Source organism: Oncorhynchus tshawytscha, linkage group LG25 (assembly GCF_018296145.1).
Source record: "Oncorhynchus tshawytscha isolate Ot180627B linkage group LG25, Otsh_v2.0, whole genome shotgun sequence".
NCBI lineage: Eukaryota > Metazoa > Chordata > Actinopteri > Salmoniformes > Salmonidae > Oncorhynchus > Oncorhynchus tshawytscha.
The window spans coordinates 11928971-11940997 of record NC_056453.1 but is presented as its reverse complement, the minus strand read 5'-3'; the positions used below and the strand labels follow the sequence as shown (position 1 = coordinate 11940997).

General features: G+C 42.5%; 1 protein-coding gene across 1 annotated transcript; it reads right to left on the bottom strand.

Moving 5' to 3' along the window:
- Nucleotides 1-385: 385 nt before the first annotated feature.
- Nucleotides 386-2353, bottom strand: LOC112223984 (leucine-rich repeat-containing protein 18-like). Its single transcript, XM_024387277.1, has 2 exons — nucleotides 1977-2353; nucleotides 386-1434 (listed from the first exon to the last, which is right to left on the bottom strand). Exons 1-2 carry the CDS (start codon nucleotides 2084-2086, stop codon nucleotides 663-665), a joined length of 882 nt encoding a protein of 293 aa, XP_024243045.1. The 5' UTR covers nucleotides 2087-2353; the 3' UTR covers nucleotides 386-662.
- Nucleotides 2354-12027: the final 9674 nt, after the last annotated feature.

Below are 12027 nucleotides of genomic sequence, written 5' to 3'. Positions count from 1 at the left end.
TCTCCTGTCTCCTATTTTTCCCCATTATCCCCATGTGTATTTATACCCATGCTTTCTGTTTTTCTGTTGCCAGTTCATCTTGTTTTGTCAGGTCTTACCGGTATGTTTTCCGTTTCTCTAGTTCTCAAGGTCTTGTTTTCTAGGTCAGTTCTGGAGGATTTGTTGCCATAGAAATTTACCTGGCTAAAAGGTGACCGGTTACCCTGAGTTGAACTCAGTTTAACAAAGTTACCTCGCTAAATCGTCTAACCTGGTCCCTTTGTCCTAGTGTGATTGCTGACACTGGAATAGAGGAGACAAATAATCATAACAATGAGAATGAAAGCTTATTTTATCATCAGAAACATTTGATATGCAAACACATATGCAAATGAAAGTAGTATTAGTAAAGCTAAGATAGATTTCCAGTGCAGTGTCTGTTGGAGAACATTACAGGACTCCAAACTCTAGAGGGCGGTAGAGTACAACAAACCACAGACCGAGCAGCTTATAGAAGGCTGGTTATGTGTGACTGCAACCCCTGTAATGTTTCTTCTTCCAGAATTCCTGATATGCCTAATATACATTGTCAAGTAATAAGTAGCCATTGCAGTAGAGCACCTGGACCGTTCTTATCCTAAATAATATGTCATTGATGACCTATTGAGGACCTGGTTCCTCCATCACCTCCAGATGGCTTGGTATTCCTGCACCACCGAGTTGGGTGTGTTCAGGCCGGCGAAGATGGACTTCCTGTGGGTGGGGCCTCTGCTCAGCCTGCTGTTCACCCTCTGCCTGTTGTCTTTGACTTTCTGGAGGCAGCAGGCACACAGGAAGCTCTCCCTCACCAGGTAAAGGCACTCCACCCTCTGGATGGGGTCAATGCCTTTGTCATCCTCTAAGGGGATAGGATTGCACTTCAGGTTGACGGCCTCCAGGTAGGGCAGGTTGCGGAGGCACTCAGGTACCCGGGTCAGTTGGTTGTTGAACAGGCCAAGGTGACGCAGCTCCTTGAGGGCTGCAAAAGAGGATGGGATGCTCTCCAGGACGTTCATGCCCAGGTTGAGGCTCCTCAGCTTTCGCAGGAGACCGATCTCGTTGGGGAGTCCTACAGTGCTCAGACAGTTGTTACACAGGTTGAGGCTGTATAGGTTACGGAGGCGCCCGATAGCTTCCGGAACCTGGTCCAGCTGGTTGCTGTGGAGGTCCAAAAAGCAGAGGTTGACAAACTTGGCGATAGAGTCTGGGATCTTCTTGAGCAGGTTGCGGCTCAGGTCCAGCTCGTCCACATCGCAAAGCTTCAGGATGCACTTGGGAAAGGTGGTGATCTCCATGTTGCTGAGGTCCAGCCGACGCTTGCCATCCACGGTCAGCTTCAGGGCCAGTTTAGCCATCTTTAGTGTGATCTTCCGGCCTTTGGGCTCGCTTGACTGCTTCTTGCCCTTGGCCATCATGCTTTAAAAAATAAAAGGTTTATGAGTTTATTGTTCAACATGTTATGAGTTTGATTAAATGTTGTTTCCTTGGTTAAGATTTAACCTGTTCCATCAATAAATTATTCATTAGTTCGTTTCTCCATTATACATGAAGTAGGCAGTAGAACTGGAACATGATGTAATAGATAGTGTTACATGTCATAGTCCCTAGTGTAAATGACAATACTTGTCTCACTGTCTAACTCATTATATTACAACAAAGGGCTTGAGACAGCCAACTGTTTGCCATTGTAGCAGAGAATGAACATGTACCTTGACCATAACAACTCTCAATCCCACCTTTAGATGAAGAAAAGAGTGAATAGTCATTGTTTTACTGTATAACTTGTCTTTAAAATACCAATCATAAAAGAGTTTGACCTATTAACACATTCACCCTATTCAACCTAACCTTTAAAAACACTTTAACATCACAACTTGAATCTACGATATGACTTCTTAGCAATAATCAAGTTTAATTTATTCTGAACTTGGTTATAGAAAACTGTTTTGTTTTCTTACCCGTATTGAAGTTCGTCCACCACCCAGATCAGTGCAGAGACGGAGAGGGTGCAATCTCCAGACCTAAGACACAGGAACGCTCTCCCAAGGTTTGTCGAGGATCCTTCCATCTCCCTGGCTGTGAATTATACATAAGAGCCACCAAGAGCCATGTAAATAAAAAACCAGGAAGGGCACTGTTCTGTCGTTTTTTAAGTGGATACAGCTAAGGACCTGTGTTTTTAAAAATTTCTGTCAGCCTGGCCTGCATAAACTGAGTACTGCTAGCCTTCTCTTGTTTTTCCTTGTTACTAAGCAACTGAATGATGTGTTCCTTGTAGTTTATGGCTAGGTCTGAGGCTTTTCAGGGGAAAAGCTATTGCACTGTTTGTGCTGTTGCTTGCTTACTGTATACATTCGGTATACATTTAGCATACAGTTGAAGCTCAGAGCAGATAAACAAAACACCAAATAAGCCTGTCATGTTGAGACACAAATGGTGGAAAATCTTTCTCATGTATGATTATCACATTTACAGTGAAGTCATTTACTGCAACATTTACCTCCTTGTTTACTGAAGTGGGCCATCATCCTAAAGGAATAAAAATGGATGCTTGGATAGAGAAAGAGAGATCTTTGGCTATTGGAAGCCGTACAAGAGTATTGGCATTCAACATAAAGAGATAGTCCAAGTAAAAACTAGAACAGTTGGGGGAAAAAACACTACAGGAGCTCCTAGATGCAGTAATTTAATAACCTAATAACCAACGTTTCGACAGACAAGCTGTCGTCATCAGGGTGGAATGACAAACAGTGCGGGTCACTAGTTTATATAGTGTCAAAGGACACACACAGGTGTCTGTACTGGCTGGGTGTGGCCTAATATCATTGGTTAATTCTCAGATATAAAAAGAACATACAAGAAACATGAATGGATAGCATACGATCAAAGATACAAATTGGCTACGTAGGCCATCAAACATTTACAATGAATAGCAAAATCACAATAATCACAAAAACGGCTTCAGATCAAAGTCTACATTGAGACCGACGGGAGCGAGGATCTTTAAATTACAGATCCAGGCAGCCTCTCGTTTAAAAGGTTGGAGTGGTGTAAAGCTCTTGGACATCACGCTTCACCATCTGGCAGACCGACGGACGATTCTGTGTTTGGCGGATGCCAGGGGAACACTACCTGCCCGAACGCATAGTGCCCACTGTAAAGTTTGGTGGATGAGGAATAATTGTCTAGGGCTGTTTATCACGGTTCGGGCTAAGGCCCCTTTGTTCAAGTGAAGGGAAATCTTAACGCTATAGCATACAATGACGTTATAGACAATTCTGTACTTCCAACTTTGTGGCAACACTTTGGGGATTTCCTGTTTCAGCATGACAATGCCCCCGTGCACAAAACGAGGTCCATACAGAAATGGTTTGTCGAGATCGGTGTTGAAGAACTTGACTGACCTACACAGAGCCCTGACCTCAACCCCATCGAATGTCTTTGGGAAGAATTGGAACGCCGACTGCGAGCCAGGCCTAATCGCCCAACATCAGTGCCCGACCTCACTAATACTCTTGTGGCTGAATGGAAGCATGTCCCCGCAGCAATGTTCCAACATCTAGTAGAACACCTTCCCAGAAGAGTGGAGGCTGTTATAACAGCTAAGGGGGGGCCAACACCATATCAATGCCCATGATTTTGGAATGAGATGTTCGACGAGCAGTTGTCCACATACTTCTGATTATGTAGTGTATTTAGGAAGAGGTCACCATTTCATGCAGTCTCTGAAGGAAGAAAAAGTGGTAAGCAAGTTAGGTAAAAAAAAATATGTTTTTTTCACAAAGTCAAATTAATTTATCTTGTTGAAGGTTTTATGATGCTTCTATCATAAAACCTTATTCTATTCTATCATTTTAAGATTGTTCTATACACCAGTTGGGGTATTTAAAACCTGATGAGGTCCTAATCCTTGCATGAAGGCGCATCCTTGTAGCTGTGTGGGCTAATACAGTCAAAATGTGTGCCTTAGGGTAAGATGTGCCAAAGGATGTGCCAATGTTAAACTATACCCTATGTTAAAAAGGTTTTGTTAGGTGTTACGCCTGTGTTAAAATATGCTTAAAATGATTAAAAGACAAAAAAAAGCGATTGTGTTGAATTGAGTTTGGGAAATAAATATAGATATGATTTTTTTTAAAGTTGGGGTAATATTTCATTCAGCACAGAAATTTGTAGGCGGCATAACTTACCCTGTCCCGCGGCTCAACATACCCCATACCCGGTGTAAGTTGTGCCAAGGTACTCTTTTTGGAGGTGCTATATTTTCAAAACTGTAATCTGATTATTTCCAGGGATACATAACATCCTGAAATATATGTAGATATCTTTGTTGCAAAGAATACTATATTTCCCTTGACGGGATGATGCTGAATGTAAAAAACGGCTCGACTTACACCACTCTCCCCTATATTCTAATTATATGGTCAGTCTTATATTAGTGTACAGTAAATCAAATATTTTGAGGTCATTGTTGATAGAAATGTAATCTGATGGAAGACTAGCAGTATGACAAGTGATATGAAAAGTCATAAAGTCTCTGGTGCTTGCAAAAACTTAAATGTACCTAATGAAGCATGCCTTTCCATCAAAGCTGAGCTTTGTCATTTACCATGTAGATTTGATTTGTTAAATACAACTGCATATGTTGTTAATAAACACAAGGTATAGTTTAGTCTAGCCAATTAAACAGAGTCAACTTCCCTCCAGTGCCTGAATTACACATAGACTACATGCAGCCATATGCATGTAATGAAGAGAGACAGACATACTGACCTAATTGAGCATGGCCCGGTGCCCCTTGGGGACCTGTGAATAGGCTGGATAGATTACACTTGATGATCTGCAATGTGAGGACTGTATCTGAGAAACAGAAAGAGAGAGGGGAGGGGTGAGGGAGGTTGAAAGAGAGAGAGAGAGAGAGAGAGAGAGAGAGAGAGAGAGAGAGAGAAGCATTCAAGTTTATTGGGTTGGCCACAGACAAAGACAAAGCTAGACCGTTTCTCCAGCTAGGTGTGTCTTTCAATGGAATCCTGTTTCTGGTACCCAGGAGGACATCACAAGAGCCTCTTGTTTATACCTGTGTTCAGTCTGTCATCCTCCCCTGTAAAAAGCAGCCAGGTCACCCGTGATACAAGTCAGTATTCTACGTCCATCCGTGTTTGAGGACGTCAGTAGATGACATGGAAACTGGCCACTAGGGGACACAATGAGCGCTGTTACCTTCAACTAGGTGTCAGTTTTGCAAGGGCGTTGTGGACAGGGATGGCGGATGGGCGTAAACATCTAGCTCTTGAGCCAAGGTTGCATGTTTGAATCAAGCGATAGAGAGTTGTTTTTGAGATTTTTGTTTTAAGCTTATCCCAAACCTTAACCCTTACCTTAAAAATTAGGAGTTCGTGCTTAAACTTAATAACCTTAACATTTAGAAAAATGATGTTTGGAACGATTTCGAAATTTGACGTTTGAGAAACATGGATGAACTTCTAATTATGACGGAAGACTGTGAGAGCATGTTGGTAACAAGAGCTCTGCTCGACTGGAGGGTGATGATTCCTCTGTAACAGCCAGACAACCAGCTCAGTATAAACACACATCTCAATTTCATTCACTGGTGTTTTAACTAACCTAATCCTTTTAAAAAAAATTATGGGTTTATTCTATTGCTACAGTATGATTACACATATAGTTTAATTTATGGAGAATTCCATGGAGTATGAAAACCATTCAGTAGTTGATAACATCAAACACTAACACTCAGTAATCAATCATACTGGGCTATCCAGTGCTTCAATACTGGCACATTGGCCATGTGCTGAGGCTGGATCGCTGGTCACATCTGTGTTCACAACCTTGTTAGCAGGACGTCCGGTCTGTCTGGTCCAGCTTTCCTACCCCCAACCCAGCTGACAGTGTCTGTTACAGCCTCTCTGTTTCCTTCCTATTGCTATTGTATGACTGCCCCGCTTGGTCACCAGGTACAGAGGTGGCATTATGTGTTAACTACGTAATGACCCTAGTGACTAATTATCAAATTATATTGTGACACTAACAGAGGATTTCAGATTAAATCTAGTTTCTATTCTTGGCAAGTTGTCACGTCCTGACGTTAGTTCCTTTTTTATGTCTCTATTTTAGTTTGGTCAGGGTGTGAGTTGGGGTGGGCATTCTATGTTTTGTTATATTTCTAGATGTTTGGCCTAGTATGGTTCCCAATCAGAGGCAGCTGTCAATCATTGTCTCTGATTGAGAATCATACTTAGGCAGCCTGTTTTCCCACTATGGGTTGTGGGTAGTTGTTTTCTGTGTCTTTGTTTTCACCATACAGAACTGCTTTGATTTTCATTTCTTTCCCTCACTTTGTTATTTTGTATTTTTCGTGTTCTGATCTAATAAATTGAACATGGACATGTACCACGCTGCATTTTGGTCCGATCCTTCCTACTCCTCATCAGACGAAGAAGAAGTTCGTTACACAAGTCTTGTCCGTCTTTGACTGTGAAACTGTTTTGTTTCAGTATTGACATTCATATCAAAGATAGCCAAATTAGCCATGTAGCCTAGTCAAGGGATGAGTTATAGTTTGTTGGACACATTTAGGAAAACTGGCAAGAGAGGGCAAAAATATGTCATCCTGTTTATTCAAGTCTTGAATGGATGTGGTTTTGTTCTCCTCTGACTCAATACAACCCTGTCATACAGTCTAAAGATCAGAAATTCAAAGAGCTCTTTATTGTACAAATGTTTGCTTGGAACTACTTCAAAGGTACTTGACTGAGTATCAATAATAATTCTAGTTGGGAAAGTTAATAGTATAATGTGTCTATTGGTGCTTTGATACTACAGGAAAATGCTAGGTCTTGGTTGTGAAAGAAGTTGGACCCTTGGAAAAACCACATGCTTTCACACGTGTAGTTGTCACATGTTATTACATTAACTTCACAGAAGATCACATGAAAGATGTTTTTGGAACACTTCACGTTCTCACGTTCACATTCATGTGTTTTTTTCCGTAAGGGTATACTGTGCTATTGTTAACCAACGTGATTGTGGATTGGGGTTCTAAGCTAACATGGACTTGTTTTAAGGTGGTCATACCAATTATTATTTAGCTTTTTATTTAAAGAATTATTGGATGGAACACTCAATTTGGCATTACTGATATTAGCCAATGGCTGGCCCTCGCTTCATATTCGTCGCCAAACCCACTGGCTCCAGGTCATCTATAAGTCTTTGCTAGGTAAAGCCCCGCCTTATCTCAGCTCACTGGTCATCATAGCAGCACCCACCCGTAGCACGCGCTCCAGCAGTTATATTTCACTGGTCACCCCCAAAGCCAATTCCTCCTTCGGCCACCTTTCCTTTCAGTTCTCTGGTGCCAATGACTGGAACAAACTGCACAAATCACTGAAGCTGGAGACTCATATCTCCCTCACTAGCTTTAAGCACCAGCTGTCAGAGCAGCTCACAGTTCACTGCACCTGTACATAGCTCATCTGTAAATAGCCCATCCAACTACCTCATCCCCATACTGTTATTTATTTATTTTGCTCCTTTGCACCCCAGTATTTCTATTTGCACACGCATATTCTGCACATCCATCACTCCAGTGTTTAATTGCTATATTGTAATTATTTCGCCACTATTGCCTATTTATTGACTGTATTTTTCTATTGTATTATTGACTGTATGTTTGTTTATTCCATGTGCAACTTTGATTTGTTGTTTGTATCACACTGATTTGCTTTATCTTGGCCAGATCGCAGTAAATGAGAACTTGTTCTCAACTAGCCTACCTAGTTAAATAAAGGTGAAATAAAAAACATAAAATAGTGTTGTGGACACCAAAGAACTTGAAGCTCTCAACCCGCTCCACTACAGCCCAGTCAATGCGAATGGGGGCGTGCTCGACCCTCCTTTTCCTGTAGTCCATGATCAAATCCTTTGTCTTGCTCACGTTGAGGGAGAGGTTTGTGTCCTTGCACCACACTGCCAGGTCTCTGACCTCCTCTCTATAGGCTGTCTCATTGTTGTTGGTGATCAGACCTACCACCATTGTGTCGTTGGAAAACTTAATGATGGTGTTGTAGTCGTGCGTGGCCACGCAGCCGTGTATGAACAGGGAGTACAGGAGGAGACTAAGCACCTACCTCTGAGGGTCCCCCGTGTTGAGGATCAGTGTGGAAGATGTGTTGTTGCCTACCCTTACCACCTGGGGGTGGCCCGTAAGGAAGTCTAGGAACCAGTTGCAGAGGGAGGTGTTCAGTTCCAGTGTCCTTAGCTTAGAGATGAGCTTTATGGGCACTATGGTGTTGAACACTGAGCTGTAGTCAACAAACAGCATTCTCACATAGGTGTTCCTTTTGTTCAGGTGGGAAAGGGCATCTGGTCAGTACGCAAATTGTAGTGAGTCTAGGGTTTCTGGCATGATGGTATTTATGTGAGCCATGACCAGCCTTTCAAAGCACTTCATGGCTACAGACGTGAGTGCTAAGGGGCATTAGTCATTTAGGCTGGTAACCTTGGCATTCTTGCCACAGGGGCTATGGTGGTCTGCTTGAAACATGTAGGTTTTACAGACTTGATCAGGGAATGGTTGAACATGTCAGTGAAGACACTTGCCAGCTGGTCGTGGTAATCCGCCCTGCGGCATTGTTAATATTGACCTGTTTAAAGGTCTTACTCACTTCGGCTACGGAGAGTGTTATGACACTGTTGTCCGGAACAGCTGGTGCTCTCAGGTATGGTTCAGTCTTCCATACCTCAAAGTGAGCATAGAAGGCATTTAGCTTGTCTGTCAGGCTCGTGTCAGTGGGCAGCTCGTGGCTGGGTATCCATTTGTAATCCGTAATAGTTTGCAAGCCTTGCCACATCCGATGAGTGTCAGAGCCGGTGTAGTAGGATTCAATCTTAGTCCTGTATTGATGCTTTGCCTGTTTGACGGTTTGTCAGAGGGTATAGCGGCATTTCTTATGAGCGTCCGGATTAGTTTCCCGCTCCTTGAAAGCAGTAACTCTAGCCTTTATCTCAGTGCAGATGTTGCCTGTAACCCATGGCTTCTGGTTGGGATATGTACTTAAATTGTGGGGACGATGTCGTTGATGCACTTATGGATGAAGTCCGTGACTGATGTGGTATACTCCTCAATGCCATTGGTTGAATACCGGATCATATCCACTGGTACTTCCTGCTTGAGTTTTTGCTTGTAAATTTATTTAGGAAGATCGAATTATGGTCAGATTTGCCATATGGAAGGCGAGGGAGAGCTTTTTACGTGTGTTTAGTAAAGGTGGTCTAGAGTTATTTTTTCAGAGTTTTTTCTCAAGTGATTGTACGTTCGCCGGTAGGACGGATGGTAAAGGCAGATTATCCACTCGCCTACAAATTCTCACCAAGCACCTGGATCGCGGCCCTTATATCTGGGTCTCCTCTTCATGCGAATGACGGGGATTTGGGCCTGGTCCGTGAGAAGCCGTAAAACTTCATCCAGTCCGTGGTGAGTAATCAAAGTTCTGATGTCCAGAAGCTCTTTGTGGTCATTAGAGACTGTGGCAGAAACATTATGTACAAAAAAAGTTACAAACAACGAAAAAAGAAAAGAAAAACACACAGAATAGCACAATTGGTTACGAGCCTGTAAAATGGCAACTATCCCCTTCGGCTCTATCAGATGTCAGACTAATACTTTGACATTCGCCGGTACCAATTTCTCTAACCACACAGACTACGTAGATAACGTCTACACCAGGGGTCTCCAACATTTTCTAGCATGAGAGCTACTTTAAAAAAAATGTTTTTAAATGTTGCGAGCTACTCATTTTTTTTCTAACTTTCAAATAGGCATATTCTTCTTCTCTTCTCCCCTACAACTAGTGTCCTTAGTGTACAAGAGAAAATAATGCACTGTGTTTTCTGTTTTATATTTTCCCAAATTATATTTTCTCCATTATATTTTTCCTGGTTTCAGATTTTTATTACATTTTTCACTCTCAAAATTACAATTGTTCATAGAGAAACAATGAAAGGATCAGGTTTCAGATAAGACCCAAGTGCAGACAGTGTTGAAGTAACAATGTTTATTGCAGCAACTGGGACAGGCAAATGACAGGTCAAGGCAGGCAGGGGTCGATAATCCAGAGTAGTGGGGCCAAGGTACAGGACTGCAGGCAGGCCCCGGGTCAGGTCAGGCAGGGGTCGATAATCCAGAGTAGTGGGGCCAAGGTACAGGACTGCAGGCAGGCTCAGGGTCAGGTCAGGCAGAGGTCGGTAATCCAGAGTAGTGGGGCCAAGGTACAGGACTGCAGGCAGGCTCAGGGTCAGGTCAGGCAGAGGTCGGTAATCCAGAGTAGTGGGGCCAAGGTACAGGACTGCAGGCAGGCTCAGGGTCAGGTCAGGCAGAGGTCGATAATCCAGAGTAGGGGCAAAGGCGCAGGATGGCAGGCAGGCTCAAAGTCAGGACAGGCAAGGGTCAAAACCAGGAGGGCGAGAAAAGAGAGACTGGGGAAAAGCAGGAGCTGAGACAAAACGCTGGTTGACCTGACAAACAAGACAAACTGGCAACAGATTAACAGAGAACAGAGGTATAAACACACAGGGGATAATGGGGAAGATGGGCAACACCTGGAGGGGGGTGGAGAAGCACAAGGACAGGTGAAGCAGATCAGGGCGTGACAGAAACTGGATGTTCTGAGTCCATGTCAATGGGTACCAAATGACTAAATCGCCTTCTAGTGGCCTCATGGGTGGAATGTTATTAATATTTGTCATAATTTCATAATCAATTAACATGATTTTAAAAAACCTGCCTGAAACATCCAGTGTTTTTATATTTCTGTCTTCTGTGATGTATATGAAGTGTAATATTGGGATGCAAACTCATAATTGAATACATTTCAACTCTTTATCTGACATGGTACAGGTGTCTTCTGTTTTTAAGACCATAACCATGTGTGTGAGGTGTATACTTCTGTTTCAAAGCAGGTTTGTTTAAGACTACCAAGAAACACTCTGTGTTGACCCAGATTTAGCACACTGCAGTAAAAGATGACATCACATCAGAAGGCCATTTTGGTCTAGAAGAGAACTAGACTAAAGTACTTTCCCTTTAGTTGCGCATCTGACCCTTTAATTGTGCATCTAGCAAGTGAGGAATGTGCCTTCTAATGTGCCGGTGTAGCGATGGTTCTGTACTGCTGCTGCTGCTCATTTCATGGCAAAGTTAACTTAACAAATAACAAATAATAGATACACATGATATACTTCTGCCAGGTAAGCCATTAACATTTAAATGAGAAGGTGTTGGGGAAAGTATTTCTGTCAACCCACAAGATGGATATGACATCAACTGGCTACACACAGAGTGATGGAAAAGACAGACAGGGGCAGTATTACTGTAAATGAATGGGCAGATATTGTGTTAGGTTTGGCTTTTTGAGCCAATAGTGGCTAACCATGGGTGGCATAATGTCAATGTTGCGTTGATTAGATAGTAGCTGGGAGCTTGCGGGGTCTGATACTTGTCAAATTGCATGTACTTTCAGAATTGTTTGGCGATCTACTCATAGGTGGGCTGCGAGCTACTGGTAAACCCCTGATTTACACTCGGTTTACTGTGCTCTGCAATTCAGAAACATCATCATGTCTGGAGACTTGAGATCTGATCATGTTTTATTTATATTTTTTTTAGATGACTTCAGTAGTTTAAAATGAGTGCAGACCAGGGAGGCACAGTTTAAAGTCACTACCTATTCTCTCTCTCTCTCTATATATATATATATCTCTCTCTATATATATATATATCTTCCTCTCTATATATCCCTCCCTCCCTCCTTCCCATTTTCCCAAATTAAGCAAATATGGAGGTATGGTCAAACCACAACATCTCTAATTTGTCTTCTACTCCTAATAGTTTATTTTCCGTTTTTCCTCACAGCATGTCGTGAATTGTCATTGACTTTTCACTGATGTGATATCCTACGGAGGTTTGAAAGAAAGCACAAGGAAAACACGTGA

What these genes read in the sequence shown, in the direction of transcription:
- LOC112223984 (XM_024387277.1), bottom strand. Translation starts at nt 2,086, where the DNA reads ATGGAAGGATCCTCGACAAACCTTGGGAGAGCGTTCCTGTGTCTTAGG. An exon ending in GTGGACGAACTTCAATACGG is followed by an intron (nt 1,435 to 1,976) that starts GTAAGAAAACAA and finishes TATTTTTTAAAG; the next exon opens with CATGATGGCCAAGGGCAAGA.